The sequence below is a fragment of the Patella vulgata genome, chromosome 7 (genome assembly GCF_932274485.2).
Source record: "Patella vulgata chromosome 7, xgPatVulg1.2, whole genome shotgun sequence".
Lineage (NCBI taxonomy): Eukaryota > Metazoa > Mollusca > Gastropoda > Patellidae > Patella > Patella vulgata.
In genome coordinates this window covers 35,820,843-35,838,303 of record NC_065885.2, presented here as the reverse complement: position 1 = coordinate 35,838,303, position 17,461 = coordinate 35,820,843, and the positions used below count along the sequence as shown (strand labels likewise).

Below are 17,461 nucleotides of genomic sequence, written 5' to 3'. Positions count from 1 at the left end.
TTTTCATACAGATTAATCCCTTAACTGACTAGACCGACAATTTAATCATCATTATACGTTAGGGTTTTTACGCTAACGAAGAAAGCAATCTTCTTGAATAGATTTTTCATCGCTCGTTTTCAGTGACCATAGGTTCAGCGACATTATGAAGCTAAGAATAATTTCTTCCTAACTGCATTAGACATAGGTTCATTCGGTACGTCATGTAAACGAAGGACTAATTTCTTCTTATTTGCTTAAGGAATTATTACCGAGATTAATTTGAAATTGTCTAGAAGTTTACCCAATTTGTTCTAATACTAATAGTGTGGTATCCGAAAGGCTTACCACTGAAAGAGGGTTTACTCCCTTATTCGTTATGGTCCATAGAAGAATGCGACAAAATTACTGGACTCAGTAAAAAAACCGCAGGAATTATGTAAGAGCTAAATCTGCCTAATGCAGACCTTTCGTTTAGCCTCAAATGTTATATTAATCTTTAATTAGACATTTATTCAAATGCCAAGTCCATTATCGACTCCTAGGTTATCGGGTGGTTTTGATTTTCATCGGATTTAAACGCGATTGCCATTTAATAATTTAATTTAAAAAATGGGAAATCGAGACTTAGTAACGTAACAACGGTAGCAACCGAGACTACACTGTCCTTCAGTCATTGACTGATAATGAAGTCATCGACTGAAATTTTCAATATATTCCCTTTTCATTATCTATTGTTTAACTATTACAGCGAGAACTGTCAGCTCTTTATCGAAATCTTACATAATGCATATTTAAGTGGACAAAAATATCTTTTCATAAGACAGTAACACCCGATTGGGGTCAGGAGAGAGAGAGAGAGAGAGAGAGAGAGAGAGAGAGAGCAATGGGGGGAGAGAGACCGGGGGACCCGGAGAAACCCCACGAGGTTGAACAGGTGACCCTGCTCCTTGTCACGTACAAGATAGGAATCGAAACTACACACTAGTTGACTCAATGACAGATCTTGTGAACTAAAACGCATTCATAAGACCATTCGTCCGACCAACCCACAGGTCGGAAGACCGGTGACTGCAGATTTTGGAAAACGAATTTGCTCTTTATGTGAGTATAGTGGTTGAGGGATATTATTACTAAATATTTAACTGTACGCATTTTCATTGCATTCCTTGACCAACCGGACTTATGAACATGGATTCCATTGTTGACTACGAAAAATCTATATATTTAAATATAATTATTATAAAAGACCCAATGCTATTTTAATTCAACAAAATAATTAGGTTTTTTTAAATTTCCTTCGAATGCGTAATTTCCTTTCTCCATCGTGTCAGTATGTAGGCTAAATGACCCATCATGATCATATTATTATGTCATATATATAATCTGAGTAAATAACATAATGCTTTTATTGATATGGTACTTTTTAAAATGGATGCAACGACTGTAATATAATAAGAGACAAAGAAGGTTGAGCGTTGGCTTTGTTTTGCCAAATTTACATACTAAATCTTAAAGTAGCTAAGTCCGTAACTCAATATCATCCAAAATCTTCGACATTAAAAACACGAATATTTTTGCAATTTAAATCAGCATTGGTTTTGTGATATTACCTGGAAAAGATGGGCTTCTGATATCCAATATTTAAGACAAAATAAACATTTTAAAATTGGTACACGAATCGTGTACCATAATGCGTTTCAGCGCCATTTGTAACAAGGTGGTCAAAGAATGAGGCTAGACATATTCCACAAGTCATGTCAGACGGTGATGCCATATTCTTATTTGGAGTGCATACGCAATATATACTATCGGCGTTGACTGGAATAACCAGACGCTAGAAACTGTCTTTCGGCTGAGACTTTTGGCGTATTTCGCCGAACATAACTGATGACAATTCACAGTAAAACGGACACGATTGAATGTAAAACAGTTTATATAAATTCATATTACATTATTATTTGTGCCAATTTCTAGGTCCAAAATATTAGCGATTTAGCTCCTTTAACAAAAAGTGGGTGTCACACCGACCCTGGGGTTCGAGCATTCATCAAAATCAATAGTTGCCATCCTTTGTGTATAAAGAATAAATACATGTATGTCAAGTTTCAGGATGATCCATTCAGAATTGCGGCCTGTAGGTGATAATCACAAAAATTCGGCATTACTGTACCCCTGGATGTCGGGGCATACACCAAAATCAATAGTTGCCATCCTTATGGCACAAGGGAAAATATGCCAACTTCCAAGATGATACAAAGAAGGCTGGGCGTTGGGTTTGTTTTGCCAAATTTATAGACTAAATATTAATTAAGATATTAAAATGATCATGTTGCAGGAAATGTTTTGAATATTATTGATAGGACTAGTTTGAAACTTTTTAAATATTTTTGCCGAACATTACATTTGAATCAAATATTGACAACATTAAGAAGGAATCCTATAAATTCTTAAAATAAAGAGTCATGGACCCGAGATGCACCTCTGTTTAAAAATCAGCACACACACACTTTAAGGGTCACCAGCTTTGCAGTTGCTGTTTCTTTTATATTGATTTTGTCTTACAAAATGGTACTAGAAAAAAAATAAGAAGTTATGAAAAAAAAATTTTTTTTAGCTGATTTGTGATTTTTTAAATCCATATTCAAGACAGAGTACCATATCCGTCCACCGGTACACAAGAATGTAGATTCTTTTATTCATAGCCTTTCTCTTTCATCCAAAAGGGGAGAAATACGTTTTCAAACTGATTTGCCCCGGGTAGCTGTTAGTACTAATGGAATGAAATGGGGATTGAAGTCTTAATTCTGTACTAACCTGACTTACAGTTATTAATAACTGTGTTATTGACTGTGTTAATGGCTGTTAACACATAGACATCCCTAAAATTGTTTTAACTATTAAAAAAATAATTGAGGCCAATTTGCGTTCTTGGTATAATAATATCACATACCTGCAATCATACAAGCCATTTTAGGGATAGGCCGAGCCATTTTGTGAATTGTGATCAACAACAATCATTAAGAAATAGTGGTAGCCAATTTTTTAATTAGGATGTTTGATATTATTTCCGCCACCTTTGTTTACTTCTCAAAGACAGGAACACTGAATGATTTTTATGAACTGTGATCAACAACAATTTAAGAAATAGTGATATTTTAACTAGGATGTTTGTAGACCGGAGGCTCAGTGCGCGGGGTGTCCATCAATGACTTTTGTAAACTGTGATCAACAACAATTTAAGAAAATAGTGGTAGCCATATTTTAACTAGGATGTTTGTAGACCGGAGGCTCAGTGCGGGGGGGGGGGGGGTCCATCAAATGGCCACAAAACCAGACCCACCTTTTCTAGAGTAAAATTTTGCGTAGAATACGATGCAAAGTGGTAATCAGTTCGCCGTCAGGGCGATTTCGAGATATTAGGGGTCAAAGGTCAGATGAGGCCATTTGCACTGAAAGTGAATGCGCAGCCATTCTTGTATCATGAAAACACACTGAAAGTGATCGGAAGTAATCATTCTTTCAATAAAAAGGTAAACTTGCTAAACTTACATTTCAAGTTTCAACAAAATCGGATATAACCTTGATATACAATATTTTTACGCTATTTGAGAACGAAGGGCGGCCATTTTGTCTGTCAGTTTTGGGCCGATTTTCACGAAATTCGAACTCAGTCGTCCTTAGGGTCTAACGGGGATATAATAATACGTTTTTTTTTAAATCGGATAAAAATTATGACCTCTATGGACTCCACAGGCTAAAATCGCAATTTTTCGTACAATCAGGGGCCATAATTCAGGAAGTTACGTTCCGATATGCGCGAATATATACAGGAACCGAGATCTTTGGATTATAAACTTACATTTCAAGTTTCAACAAAATCGGATAAAAATTGTGACCTCTATAGGGTCCACAACCTTGATATACCATATTTTTACGCTATTTGAGAACGAGGGCGGCCATTTTATCTGTCAGTTTTAGGCCGATTTTCACGAAATTCGAACTCAGCCGTCCTTAGGGTGTAACGGTGATATAATAATACGTTTTTTAAATCAGATAAAAATTATGACCTCTATAGGGTCCACAAGCTAAAAAAGCTATTTTTCGTACAATCAGGGGCCATAATTCAGGAAGTTACGGTCCGAAATGCGCTAATATCGAAAGGAACCCAGATCTTTGGGTTATAAACTTACATTTCAAGTTTCAACAAAATCGGATAAAAATTGTGACCTCTACAGTGTTCACAAGCTAAAAACGTGATTTTTCGTACAATCAGGGGCCATAATCCATGAAGTTACAGTCCGATACATGCCAATATCGAAAGGAACCGAGATCTTAGGGTGATAAACCTATATTTCAAGTTTCATTGAAATCGGATAAAAATTGTGACTTGTAGACTGTTCACAAACAATTGTGGACGGACGTCCGGACGGACGGATAGTGGCGACGACAATATACGTCCACATGAAAATGTGGGCGTATAAAAACTAAAGCGAAACCTGTTCTAATTAATAATAGGAACATTTAAAACTTATCTTAAACATGCATTATGCAAGAGCAAAATCTGCTTATTACAAGTCTTTCTTTAGGCCTGAAATGTTATCTAAATTATCAATTAGACATTAGTTAACTTATCCAGACCATAATAAACTCTCGATGTCAAGGCTAGCCTTCGATGTTGGCTAGATTAGATTCCTATATGCCGCTAACGGCCATTGATAATTAAATCAAAAAAAGTGGATAAACGAGACTATGCTGTTTATATTAATGATTTTAGTAATGATGACCGAGACTATGCACAAATTTCACCCGCTTCTTTCTCGGCTCATGGTGATTCAATTTGACTGAAATTTTCAGCAAATTACCTTTACACTATCTAGTTTTTAACTATTATAGCGAAAACTGCCATCTCTTTATCTTATCTCCCATAATGTATCTTTAAGGTGGTCTTAGCACCGTACATTTACTTTGCAACGTCGAAAAAGATCTTGTATTACAGAACCAAACCACTTCGAAACCTGTTCCAAAAAATACGTAAAAACTGTCAAATCGAAATCTCCCCGATTTTGTTTAACAACGATTGTTATACATAATGAAACTAATTGTCCGAAAAACAATTGAATAGTTTCATGGTTGGACTCCAGCCTGCAGGCCTCGTAGATTTCCGGGAATCCCAATCTGGGAAAACCGACGTTAATCTGTAACCAGAAAACACGTATCTGATGACGTGATTAAAGGTTTGCAATTTTTTTACGAGTTTTCATGGATTTCGCCGGAACATGGACACAGATAAAACCGACAGATGCATTGTACATAATAGATCACAGGATATAAATGTCGTATTGGTATATGTTACCGGGGGAAAGTTCTGCAGACTTCGTGACGCGGCCTGCAGACTGGGGTCCAACCATGAAACTATTCAATTAGTTTTTCCAGAGTCACAAAAAACAGAGTGAAATTTAGCAAGTTTACATTTTTATTGAAAGGTTGATTACTTTCGATCATTTTCTACATGTTTTCATGATACAAGAATGGCTGCGCATTCACTTTCAGTGCAAATGACCTCATTTGAACTTTGACCTCGAATATCCCGAAATCGCCCCAACGGCAGACTGATTACTACTCGGCATCGTATTCTACGCAAAATGTTACTCTAGAAAAGGTGGGTCTGGTTTTGTGGCCATTTGATGGACACCCCGTCCCCCCGCACTGAGCCTCCGGTCTTCAAACATCCTAGTTAAAATATGGCTGCCACTATTTCTTCAATTGTTGTTGATCACAATTCACAAAAGTCATTGATGGACACCCCCGCGCACTGAGCCTCTAGACTATTGATATTATTCCCGCCACCTTTAAAATACAGGAACACTGAATGACTTTAGGGGGGTTGGATGGTGGAATGGTTAGCACGTGCGTCCTGTATCATAAGGTCTGTCATTGAGTCAACTGGCGTGGTTTCGATTCCCCATTTGTACGTGACAAGGAGTAGGGTCGCCTGTCCAACCTCGTGGGTCTTCGCCGGGTTCCTCCTACTGCTAAAGTTAAGACCCCTACGTGCAAGCGAATTATTGAAATAAATTTGAACCATGTGTTAGTCCCGAAATGACCTGGTTTGTGTCGAGTGGACGTTAAACCTCATTTCTCTCTCTCTCTCTCTGAATGACTTTTGTAAACTGTGATCACCAACAATTTAAGAAATAGTGGTAGCCATATTTTATGTTTGGTATTATTTCCGCTAGTACCTGTCTTTTACTTGAACTTTATCTTGTCAAAGACAAGAACATTGAATGACTAGACCAATCCGGATTTCTTCTAAAAAAAGATAGCCACGAAGAGCGTAGAATACGCCCACACAGTAGCTGGACCGTTGACGAAGACGGAAATGGTGGTGAGCTTGCAGAGTCTCGACTAATGCTTTAATATATTTAATGGCAGTTGTTATACAGCATTGCATGGTTACATGGTTATAAATATATCTAGCTTACAAACTGACACATAAATAGAAGTTACACTAAAACCAAATAATATACATATGCAACTGTTAACTTCAATTAAGTTTAAATCCGATATTTTAAATTTCAAATAAATAAGAATTCAGTAAATTATATAGTTACTTCTATGGCAGGACTGCTCTCTCCTGCTAAGAGAACGGTTTTACACAAAATAATAAGTGACACGCAGGCCGCTTCCTAACAGCAGAAAAAGCACGTGCAACAACAAAAAGGAGAAACAGTTTGGAATCAGACCACTGATAATTTGTAACAGTAAACAGAACATTAGCTTTAGCTGCGTTCACACTAGGGGTTTAATCTGAATTGAATTCAGAATAAAGCCTTATTCCGGACTTTGGCGTCACACTCGATTCGGTAAAAACCGAATTGAATTTGAATAAACGAATCCGTATATTGTTCCGAATTCAACTCGGAACAATTATTCCGAATCGGGTTATTCGCAGTCAAGATTTGAGTGTGACACGCTTGATTCAGATCAACAGTTTTACCGGAAACGATAACTTTGCCAACATAGCTGCAGCCCATCATCACTGAAACAAATTCTGCGTTAACATAACCAGGTAACAATAGATTGTCAGGCAACGAAACATAAGCCCTCAGCAGCTAATCCTCCGAGCACTCAACAAGGGTTGTGGCATACTATTCCTTTTGTTAATAAAGCAAAGATTTAGAACACACTAAATTCTGATTACGAGTTCTGCCCTATACTAGCATTTTAAATCATGGGCCATAACTCTTGCAGTAATTATCGTAAAACGTTCAAATTCAATTTGCTTCTTCATCCATGACCTTAAACACTGTGCATAAATTTAAAGTCAATCAGATATTAACATTAGCCTCTAGCGCGTCGGGCGGGGGCGACGACAATATACGACCACATATCAAATACAAAGATAGGTGTGTTCAGATCACAGCTGACCATTCACGGTCTAGACCTTGGGGGCAGGACAGGTAAGCTTTAGTCGTCGCGAGTCTAGTGGAGCCTAGTCTCTAGCATGTATTGCACATGACAACAAAATGTATTGCTTTACATTATGTATGTTTAGTGCTGAAAGGATTTGAATTATGAAATGGGAGCCACGATGATTCAGTGAGTAAGAAGCTAGTTCCCTAGTCTGGTGGTCGAGGGTTCGCTCCAGGTGTTGACCGAAAATGTTCATCGTGATTTTCCGGTGTGGTTTCCCCATGTCAGTGTTGCAAGGCGGAAGGACTGACAAGGACAGCTGTTTAATCGTTCGGATGGGACGAAATACAGAGTCCTGGGAAAATGGTCTGTCACAAAGTGACCTCAGGTTCTTTAACTTAATTGCCCCCTTTTCCAAATTTCCAACAAACACCACAACTAATTAATTTATTTTAAATATGTATATTTTGCAATCAATTTACATATACAATTTAAGAGGTTTTTACAAAATTAAATGCTTTAAAGTTACAGTTCATTCAGGCATTTATTACTCGGTTGCTTTAATTCAATCAATCTTCCTGGTTAGCATTCAGATTAATTCTGCGTCTTAATTCCACCATCTCAATCGCGTAAGTTGGTTTTTTAAAAACATTTTAAACCCGAACACAAATTCTCGGAAAACACAAAACCTTCACATGTCACAGATCTATTTCCCGGATTCACCTAGACTCCCTAATTGTATTAAAACTTCACCAAGATTGAAATGTACTTCACCAAGACTACATGCGTACGATTCACAAAGTTCACCAAGATTAAACTACAATATGATTCACAAGGTTACCCCTGGGTTGAAATATGATTTATATCGGTCACCTAGACATTACCGGTTAAATGTTATTTCATCAAGGAACGCATTCATCACATTTAAATACATCGTATTTAATTACCAGGTTCTAAGCATCTAAAGCCAGTCATTGGTGTTACCGTAGATATAGAAAAACAGTCATGTCTGGTCCTTTAAAATCACTCTGATCTAAGTAGAGAAAACAGCCATGTCTATCCTGTAACTTATTTTAAACCTCTCTGACAAACTTTTCTAATTCCTACACCAAGAAACTTTTAGTCACTCAAACATCCAATCAGAACTATGCACCACATGCACATGCATCACAATCCAGACACATTCATTACATTACACCCCGTTACCTAACTTGCTCAGACATACCAACAATCGTTCTATAAAAACAACGCATATACATTGAAAATAATTAAACTTTATTAACCAAAACCTGTACAACCCTTAATAAATGTCTTTAAAAGAAATAAATATTCCCTTTAGCCATGTACCAAATTAATTAGGTACCCTAAATCACAGAAATAAACCATGTCACAATTATACATAGCAAATTAACATATCAATTGTGACATGGTCTATGCCCGTCTTTATAAGCCCAGTCGGACCAGAACAGTAGGAAGTTTGATCCCATTTCATAGCATTTCAATTATGAAATGTATCTTCGCTAGTACAGAGTGAAGTACATGTACATTCTTGTTGATATATAGCAAACGCTACCAAAAGAATAATCATCCTCATTTGCATTTGATTTTGGTGCCAACGAAATCGTGCCGGCGGTGCATGGCAAGGTGTCGAAGATGTAAGACCCGGCGTCGCTGATGTAGCCTTGCTTGCCTCAGGAAATTAAACAGAAGCAACACAAGATCACCAATACGAATGTCTGGCGCTTTGCATTCTGAATTCAATCCGAATAAACTGTAATGTGACGCACCGCTTTTAAACCGGGAAAAACCCATCCGAATTCCGGAGACCGGTCTCCGGAATTCGCATTGAATGCGCATGCAGTGTGAACGCAGCTTTAGTCTCACCTGATATCAAAAAGACGAGTAGGAGATTTTATTTATCACCCAATCCCTTCTTACATGCACAAATAAATAAATATAATTCTTTGCTATAGATTTCACTTTTACTGAACCTGATTACATTACGGCATAGTGATAAATCATTTTTTGACAGCAATTCAACCTATGCAAAGTCCTTTATATTGACCCAGTGTTTCCACCAAAGCCAATTAAATAAAAATAGTTCCTTTTTAATAAGGAAGAAGTTACTTTTAATAAAAAATGAACTGTTCTTTGAAAATAAAAAAAGTAGTTACTCAGGATTTCTCAGCGTGGTTTCCCCTCGTCACATAAAAGAACCGTGTTGGCAGCCGGTATGCGAATGAACACTAGGCGGAGACACCGCTGTCTAGCTAAAATTTCCTCAGAGCAGGAGTAGGATGTCAAACCCCATTTCTTTTGTTCGTCGGCATTCTTTCACCTCACACAATAGCAAAAATCCGACAATATCGGACCCGCGATAACACAGAACGTTTATTCCACGTTTTTATTTCATCTAAGATTACCACAATGCTTTACAATATCAACTCCGAGAATATTACATACAGAAATTGCAGTATATCTAGAATTACGCTACAAGGCTTCTTACCAAAATCCTTAAAAAAATGATCATATTTCACAAGTTTAATAAAAACACTCCATTGGCTTCCAATGCAACAGAGGGTACAACTTTAAGATACTTCTTCGGACATATTAAGCCTTGGATGATAAAATTGTTATTAAAGGGTGCATGGCTCTATTCTTTGGAATAATAATATAGGCCAATGTAGGTCTAAAGGCCACAGGAAGGTGATTTCTAATCAATTTTTTAAAAAATTTATTTAATTTCTAATCAATAATGTTCGGTTAAATATATGATTATATTGAGCGACAGTAGTTTGTGTCTGCTTTGTCTATCCTACACAATTTTTCAAATTATTATTTGTTGTGAATCAACCATTTTTAATGGTGCGATATGTTTTTCTTTCTTAATTACAAATGGTACACTAAACCATAGGATACATGACTGAAACCATAGGATACATGACTCGTGTATTGATTTTAAAAAAATCAGTGGGTCTCAAATATTGGAAATTAGGAGCCTAAATTTTCATAGGAAGATAACAACTTCAATATGGATTGAACTGACCAATATTGAATTATAATTCATGTTTTTAATTTCAAATATTATGGAAAATATTGAGTTTTAGCTCTTTTGACATCTTTAGGTTACACTTAGTTATAGTTATCATTTTCCTAAGGACCAACTTTACTTACCGTTATTTGGATTATCAGAAACAAACTTTAATATCAATTTACATATCTATCATGGAGCATCACTATTAAAGATGCCTTATGTAAGATTTAGATAAAGTTCCCACTATACCAGTTATTAAATTACTTTATTCTGAGCGAAGTTATCAGTGGTTTTGATTAAGATAGTGTAGTCTTGATTTTCATTGTTAAAAATTGCAAACATCCAATGTTCTAGAGAATCTATTGCTTGTCATGTGAATAAATGTATAATTAAAAAGTTATATAACATTTGAACCCAAAAAGACCTGCAATAGGTTCTTACATAATGTATATTTAATGTTACATAAAAACCTGATCCAGCAAGTGGTGTTACTATCGCTACAACCTGTTTGTCTTGAACATCAGACACATTGGGCTATCCTTCCACAAATCTATCTATGATCATAACAGAGACAGATTGGGAAAACTGATTGTAATGGGGCTACAAATTTGAAACATGTTTTTGGTGCTATATCAATGGAATCAGAAAGAAGTAATAATAATTCAAATACATAATGATAATAATTTAATAAGAAAGTATGTACATAAAAATTTGTATAAAAATGTTGATGTACAAATATTTACAGGTATATATAAATTTTTACATCACTCTTTGATATGAACAGGCCATTGGACGGAGTATTTTGGATTTCATATTCATACTACCTGAACATTTTTCCTTTATTTTACTTACACTTTCTAAAAATTTGCACTAATTATATACTTGTTAATTATCTATTTCATCAAAATCCCCTTTTTATTGTACTGCTTGAAAAGTCTCCTTATTTTCATACTATTTGAAGATTCTCATTTCTGTTTTTCTTTCAAACTGTTAGTTTTAAATTGTGAAAATCAGAGCTAAGATAACAATAATTCTGAGAAAATAGCTAAAAGAAAATTACTAAAAAAATGATTGTCTCTTTTCAACCTATCCATAAAAAGGAATGACAGAATTTTAAGGGGACTAAAAAAAAACATTTCTCTACAGAGCTAATAACCAAGTTCCTAATTGCCTGATGAAATGATCGTTATATACATACAATTCATACCGTAAGGATTTTTGCTCCTTTAACTCCATAATTCACTAAATTTAACGTACTGTAAAGCGATTTAAATATATTAAAATAGAAGGGCATAAATCTTTACATCATTTTCACATTTTTTTCTAGCTATTACAAACTTAAAGTTACAATTTCATATTTTTAAGTTATATTTTATTTATTAAAATAAAACCCTAAAATAGATGGTATCTATAAACAGTCCTACCTTGTTAAAGAATAATCCTATAATTCACTATTGCCACATGAGAAATTGGCAAAAATATCATTTTCAACTTCAAATTCAAACATTTGAAGATAGCTATTCCATGGTGGGGAATAGGAAAACAAGGGAGGTAATTGGGAGGTAATTGTGTTATTATTTCCGGTGTAAAGATTTTTAAGTGTGAGAAAGATAACCTATGATCGTATAATAGTGAGTTGACAACCTATTGAGCAAAAGACATTGAAATAATCATGTTTTGACTTTCTTAGAAAATATGAAATTGTAACTTTAAGACATGTAGTATTAACACTAATATTTATGATCAAAATAAAACTGTCAGATTTTTTCCAAATTATACATACCAAATATTTGATATGACTTTAGTAATATTTATAGATTTTTAATGTATATTTACTAACTGTTAGAATTAACTGTGCTTGATTTTGATAGAATGACAATTACCATATAAAGATATCCCTTTCTAGTATTACATGTACCTACAGCATTATTTTCAGAGCTATCACTTTAACTTAATTTAACTGGATACCTTGATTTTGATTTGCCATTTTTATTATGAATAATATTGAGTAATGACATAGCTAAAAGATGAGAGATCAGTATCCTTTCTTAAATCCTAATACACCAATGATTGTAATCAATTCTGTAACTGCTGGGAAAGCACTGCAAAATCCAAACACATACCAATACCAGTCACATGGCCAAGCATCAAACAAGAAATAGGATAAAACAACAGCAGCACTACTGTGTGCACATGTAGCTAAATTCTTATTAAGGAAATAAATATAAGTAAACATATAATACCTAAATGATCAGCAGTAAATAAAGTGAGTTAATTAGCTCAGAATATTAACTGTTTTCCATCTGCAAAATAAAGTTTAGAACATTTTTGGGGGGAAGTATTAGAAAAATAATTAAAGGTGTTTTAAGTATATCAGGATAAAAAATATTTCCTATTTAGTGTAAAAGGGTAAATAAAATAGTTAACGTTAATACATCTGATGATGAAAACAATGCATGCGCTATCGAAGCCAATGATCGACGCCATGTGATGTAATGTCACACATAAAAGGCATTTGAACGTATAAAGGTCAGTCATCTTACACAGACTTAGAAGAAGGCTTTCGCATTACCTCTGAAACAGATTGATATGATACAGACAGGAGCAGGACAATTGAACCTGTATGATAATAATAAAGAATATTTAATTATTAAGTATTATTTTTAACAAAAAGGACATAAATACAGAAAAACAAATGATATCACCGCCAGTTGTCCTCGCTGGCAGTTGTCCTCACCGGCAGTTGTCCTCACCGGCAATTGTACAACTGGCAGTTGTCCTAGACACGATACAGAATATACCTTTCTAGCCCGAGGTGTAGTATTATGGTATGCTAAATAGAGTTGACTCCCTTTATATGCCATTACTTCAATCAATAATTGTTGTAGGAACTAGATTTCTCTTTCATGTGTGCTCGTAAATTCCAGAAAATAAAAAAATGAAATATCTAAGTCATTTTGGGATTCATGGCGTGTTTATAAGCCTTAAATATAAATCACTTCAGGCAAATCTCTGCATTCAAAGTAGTAATTGAAAAATTTATACATAGAGGGCAAAATTATGACAGATTATATACAAAAAACAAACAGAACATTAGCATAAATAAATAATTGAATGAAACATTAGGTAGGAATAAACAATCAAAGGCAGAATCAACATGAATAACTAATCAATGAAGGTATCAGCATGAATCAACAGTCAAATGTAGCATCAGCATGAATTAACAACCGAAGGTGGCATCAATGAACATCAATAAACAACAATTTCCTAACTTGCTCAAGAAGCATAATTACACTTATTAAATTAAAAAGTTGATGCAGAAATATACTTAAAAAATACTAAGATAAGGCACTTATTACAGTTTCGCAGTCACTGATTTTGTGGCATGCGATCACCTGCCATGCACCTCAATGTTGAACGAGGGGAGGTTTTCCTCCCTCGCCTTAAAACTGAAAATTGCTCTCCAGATTTATAAAACATGGACATATGTACTTTGTTTTCTAAAAGAGTGAAAGACTCACATTCCTATTGCTGCCATTGTGAATATTTATTTTGTGTATTCGATTAGTGTATCATGTGATCGCACAGGGTAATAAAATTCTGATGAATATGCTGCTAAAAATAAATGACTTGTTTGCATCATTGGTTAATTTAACTGAAATGTAAAGTAGAACTCTCACGAGACATGAGAAATTATGAGAGATGGCACATAAAGTTTCCAATGAGAATAATTCCGGAAGAAATAGATTCTATTTTGATGGAATTTTTTAGCATTTATGATTATATTGTGAATAGGGGTTATGTTTTTAAACAAAATTTATACAATTACAAGCTATATATATTTAGAAATGTCAAAAAGTATTTCTATTGGAAGTAGTTTTAGACGACAGCAAAAGTTTGACTTGATTGTACGAGTGCTATTAATTAGCAGGCGATGTTTATTATCATTTATGTAACCAGGAATGACCCCTAACATGCAGTTATTGATCTTCAGAACCATTTCTCATACATACAACTAATCACTCTCCTTAATATCAGATCACTCTCCTTAATTTCTAAATCAATCTTCTTATTGAAACTAGAAGAGCTTTTTTTTTGGGGGGGGGGGGGCGATTTTTTCAATTTGTTCATTAAGGGGAGCTTTTTTCGGCTCTACTCTATAATACAAACAACAACAACTGATTTCGGAAGAAGGTACTTCTTGAGATACAGTAGGACTCATACAGCGTATTTAGCAGGTTAGCAGGTTAAGTTACAAAAGAGCAACCATCAAATTTTTGTTGTTGCACATTCTATAATTAATATAATTATTTTAACAAGGATACATAGTAGACTCTGGAATGGCATAAACATGGTGATTCCACCAATAAATCCTAGTAATTCAAGGAAAAATAAACCAAGTGTAACAGATAAGCCAATAGTTAATCTGAAACAAACAATGATAAATATTTTTAAAATTGTCTATATTTACAGTTATTTACATTTACAGTCTAATTAAAATATTTTATTTTGTTTCATCTTTGTTGTTCTGAATTTTACACTACATAGTACATATATGATCTAACATATATTCAGATCTGCTGCTGATGGGACAGACAACTTATTGATTGCACTGTTGACATTTCTATAAAAACAACTGGGCTACTAAAAAGAAGTTTTTCCAGTTCGGACATGGTGAAAGATTTTGTAAATAAGGATAGCTTAGTGATTCCTTTTATTCTAGGTCAGAGGTCCTTGGAGTACAAAACCTCAGTCTATACAACCAGGACATCATCCTAAGTAGCATACACAATTACAGTACAGTGATTTATGTGGAGCTAATTTCAGCTGTGGGACAAAAAAACTCTCCTCGATTTAGTTCTAAGCACCTTAAAATCTCTATGTAAGAGGTGTCAACAGAATTCTGTCCTATAAAATTGTGATCGAATTCCTTCTACAAACTGAAATTATGTACATTCACCAGTAATTTGAATTTAATTTCCACCCTCGGTCAAGTCAATCAATGATGGTCTAAATCTAATACCTGGACATGTTTAAAACCATGTATTCTACTTACTGCATATCTTTTAGAGAATATTCATCTGACGAATAATTTTCTGGTAAACACATCAGTATATTTTCACCCTAAAATTTAAAAAAACTTGACATTTAAGATATTATTTATTGCTTTCTATTAAAAATAATTATATATGTCATAAAACACTACGTTGATATGAAAATGTAATCCAGAAATTTTCCATCTGGAATTGCATATTATAAGAACTAATCAATAGACATCAGATCAGCATTATCTATTATCTTTAAATTTAAAGGCAAATTATTAAAATCATTCCTACTCTACTAAATAATATCCTATTATTAATCCATATCTGGCTTTGTTTATGCATTGCATTCAGTAATTACATACCGGTACATGTTAATAGGGCTTTTTAGTAGACTATAAGAGATTGTCCATTCAAATGTGTGTTTATATAGGGAGCTGGCACATTTCTCTCAATATGCAATATTAAGACATATGAAAATTCATATCTTCTTTCTCAGTAGTGCAGGGTATATAAGTGGAGTTTATAATGTATATAATATTATATTTTGATTTATTAGTAGGCCTACATGTAGGGCTACGCATTAGCAGCTTTTGCATTGACTGTATTTTTGTTAGATTATTTATTGTGTCGCATGGTGAATTTGCAGCTACATATGTAACAGCATGGAGCATAACTCGATATTTAAACAGTCCTGTCTTCCTGTTTTGTGATTAATCCAAAATGGACATATAATGTTCATATTTCAATATACGTTTGTGTGAAAATATCTGTGGTAAATCAGACAATCTATTCTACTCTAGGCACTTTGTGACTGTCACTGTAGCATTTATTGGACGTTGTAAACAAATCGACCAGACCTACCTTGGACCAAAAAATTACAATGACAATCACTAGATGAGCTATTAAAGTCAGAAAACGGGCCGGTACTAATCCGGAAATTTTCATCTTTCTTGTTTAATGATAATCAGGACTGTATGCTGAAGGAGTGAAGCAAAGCCGTCTTCTTGTTGACAACAAAACAACAGAAAATGAAAACAAAAAAATGTCGACTTGTTTGACAAGCCTGAATGAAAAGGGTGTTATTTGCCAAAACTGCAGGTAAAATTACTGATCACCAGATAAAAGAATAAAGGTTGCTGTCTAAAAAACTGAGAGAGTTCTTTGCAGTTTTTCTGAAAAATTAAAGTTGTCTCAACATGTTTTTATTTTTAGCGGCCATCTTAGAAAGCTAGATTTCGAATCGGAAAAGACACTGAAACGAAATACAAATCGTATAAATATATTAACCGAAACGAAATACTAATATATTTCACACCAATAAAAAACAAAAAAAACTACATAAGTCTCTATTACCTAAAACTGTTTCAACAATGCTTTCTCGAAGAATATTTAATATAGTGTCTAGAAGATGTCCGTCCCGATAGCAAAAAAAGAAAAAAAGAAAGAAGATATTATTATTATAATTAAGTGCACGGAGAGTGGCGTACAGAGAAATTTGCCGTCCTCCACGGCCAAAAATACAAAACTAACCAAAGATAAAACAATTCCATCCGCACAACCAAGCCACGGTGGCTCAGTGAGTACGACGTTGGCTTCACTCTGATCAGCAGTGAATATTCGCTATTAGTCTTCGCAATACTTCTATGAAACAGGGGGAATCACGGTGGCTAAGTGGCTAAGACGCTGGCTCGCTAGACTGGAGGTCGGGTGTTCGATCCCTGCATTGGCCGAGAAAGTTCATCCAGATTTTCCGGCGTGGTTCTCCCTTGTCAGTGATGCAGGACGGAGGGGCTGACAAGGAAAGCTGTCTAGTCGTTCGGATGGGACGGAAAACCGAGGTCCCGTGTACACATTGGCGTGCACGTAAAAGATCCCTTGACAGTTGGAATTCGATATAAGAGTAGGCCGTAGTGCCGCTGTCCGGGCAAAATTTCCCTCATAGCACACTGTATGGCATATGCCCGTCTTCATTAGCCCAGTATGGAGC

At 34.9% G+C, this 17,461-nt stretch overlaps 1 protein-coding gene across 1 annotated transcript; it reads right to left on the bottom strand.

Annotated features, from left to right (window-relative positions):
* Positions 1 to 11,098: 11,098 nt before the first annotated feature.
* Positions 11,099 to 16,704, bottom strand: LOC126828531 (transmembrane protein 107). Its single transcript, XM_050558340.2, has 4 exons — positions 16,336 to 16,704; positions 15,486 to 15,553; positions 14,755 to 14,855; positions 11,099 to 12,628 (listed from the first exon to the last, which is right to left on the bottom strand). Exons 1-4 carry the CDS (start codon positions 16,417 to 16,419, stop codon positions 12,465 to 12,467), a joined length of 417 nt encoding a protein of 138 aa, XP_050414297.1. The 5' UTR covers positions 16,420 to 16,704; the 3' UTR covers positions 11,099 to 12,464.
* Between the last annotated feature and the right edge of the window lie 757 nt (positions 16,705 to 17,461).